This window comes from Notothenia coriiceps, unplaced genomic scaffold, assembly GCF_000735185.1.
Source record: "Notothenia coriiceps isolate Sejong01 unplaced genomic scaffold, NC01 NC01_scaffold00028799, whole genome shotgun sequence".
Classification (NCBI taxonomy): Eukaryota; Metazoa; Chordata; class Actinopteri; order Perciformes; family Nototheniidae; genus Notothenia; species Notothenia coriiceps.
The window spans coordinates 111,141-113,036 of NW_011361500.1; the positions used below are offsets into that span (position 1 = coordinate 111,141).

A 1,896-nucleotide genomic window follows, 5' to 3' on the forward strand; every position below is an offset into this window, starting at 1 on the left:
GATAGATGGATAGATATATAGATAGATAGATGGATAGATGGATAGATATATAGATAGATAGATATATAGATAGATGGATGGATAGATGGATATATATAGATAGATGGATGGATAGATGGATGGATGGATGGATTCAACTTTTATATAAAAGCTACTGTGCACCATCTATAAAGTATATAGTACAACATGTTTTTTTTTTTCTGTCCGTTTTGTAGATTTGGATATTAGACAGGATTAGGGTTGCAAAATTCCGGGAATTTTCAAAGATGGAAACTTTCCATGGGAATTAATGGGAATTTATGGGAATAAACTGGGAATTCAAAATTGAAGTTTGGCTCTTCATAGGGAATTTAAATATGGGGAAAGTATATTTTTGCATAATCTTGACTAAAACAAAAAAAAGCCAATCAAGTACACTTGAATATCCATGCCATAGCACACTGCTTACTGCATGGCTATTGAGACCACAACCCCGACAGGCACTGTGCATTCCTCCATGTTTTCGTTCTTCAATTAAACAAATAATTGTTCAATAAAATAATTAAAACTTCTTCTGTTCTACTTAAAATAAATCTGTTGAAATGTCATGTTTTTTGTTTAATTTTGCATCGAATATTTCCAAATTTCCCCAGCTTAACTTCCCATGGAAACTTTCCGGAAATGTACCGGAAATGTTCCGCCCCATTGCAACCCTAGACAGGATTGGAATTGATTCTGTATATTTCATAGTGTGTATTCTTAGATACTCTTCTGAATATATGTATTTTCTACTGTGCATACAGTATGTATATATTTGTTTTGTTTTTTATTTGCATTTTATTCTATCTTAAGAAATGTGGTTATTCTTCACCAATGACTAAACAATGATGACAAGTTTTATTTATAGAATATGTATTAGTTGGAGACTTTCGAAAGACTGACAGATATATGGGTAGATGGACGGAGGGATAGATAGACTGACTTTAGAATTAAATGTGTGTGTGTTGGCAGATACAGTACTTGGGAACCAGAGGACAATATTTTGGACCCGCGCCTCGTCCTGGCCTATGAAGAGCAGTGAGTAATCTTTGAGAGCTTTTACTTTATGCTTGCACAGCGTTTATGTTTTCTAGCTCATAATCTGTTTCTCTTCATCACTTGTTCTCTGTTCTCTCCTTCCCTCTGTTTCCTTTTCCTTCTTCCAGTCAGGAGAAGATCAGAGCTCTGGCGTACCGGAGGAAAGGTCTCAGACCCAGGAGGCTCCTCCTGCGGGTGAGAAGACACCTTTATCCTCACTTGACTCTGTTGTACCTTTCTCTACCAATTCTGACTGCACACTAACCTTTATTCTAGTCTCACATGTCTTTGTTGTTTCTTTCTCCACTCATTTTGACTGCTCAGTGAGGAGTTTGTTTATCTAAATATATAACAATTGTTGGTTGTACAGGGTTCCCGCGGGGTCTTAAAAAGTCTTACATTTGATAATCTGAATTTAAGGCCTTAAAAAGGTCTTAAATATGACCAAAACATAAGAAAGGTCTTAAATATGATTTAGAAGGTCTTAAAAATGATGGGATTTGAAAGGTAATTCTGCGTAGAGATCGCGTCTAAATGTGTTTTGGGGGAAATGTCCGTGCTGCAAAGTAACCAGTACGGTAAGAGCCTTTCAGTTCCCCCCAACAATTTGTGTTGAAATAAATCAACATGGAACCAGTAATCACTAACTTTGTTTCCCCCGGCCCCTTATTGGAGAACACCCAGCTAGTAACCTAGCAACCAAGCTTCAGCTAGCGGCAGTCAGAAACTCATGTATCTTCAAATCTACTTACAAATAAATATGGGGACGTGTAAGTTCAACCGTATTTGGTTGGAAAACATCGAATTTAGTGCTTGGTTGAAACCAGTGGAGGGAACGTG

At 36.9% G+C, this 1,896-nt stretch overlaps 2 protein-coding genes across 2 annotated transcripts in view; one reads left to right on the forward strand and one right to left on the reverse strand.

The window, feature by feature from the left end:
• LOC104958407 (chromobox protein homolog 7-like) overlaps nt 1-1,431 on the forward strand; it is a 3,094-nt gene extending 1,663 nt beyond the window's left edge. The window contains exons 3-4 of the mRNA XM_010786146.1: nt 991-1,056; nt 1,185-1,431. Coding sequence (XP_010784448.1) covers nt 991-1,056; nt 1,185-1,320 — 202 coding nt within the window. The 3' untranslated portion in view covers nt 1,321-1,431. The remainder of the gene's footprint in view (nt 1-990; nt 1,057-1,184) is intronic.
• LOC104958410 (uncharacterized protein CXorf22) overlaps nt 1-1,896 on the reverse strand; it is a 29,147-nt gene that overhangs the window by 17,332 nt on the left and 9,919 nt on the right. The gene's annotated exons all lie outside the window — the stretch shown is intronic.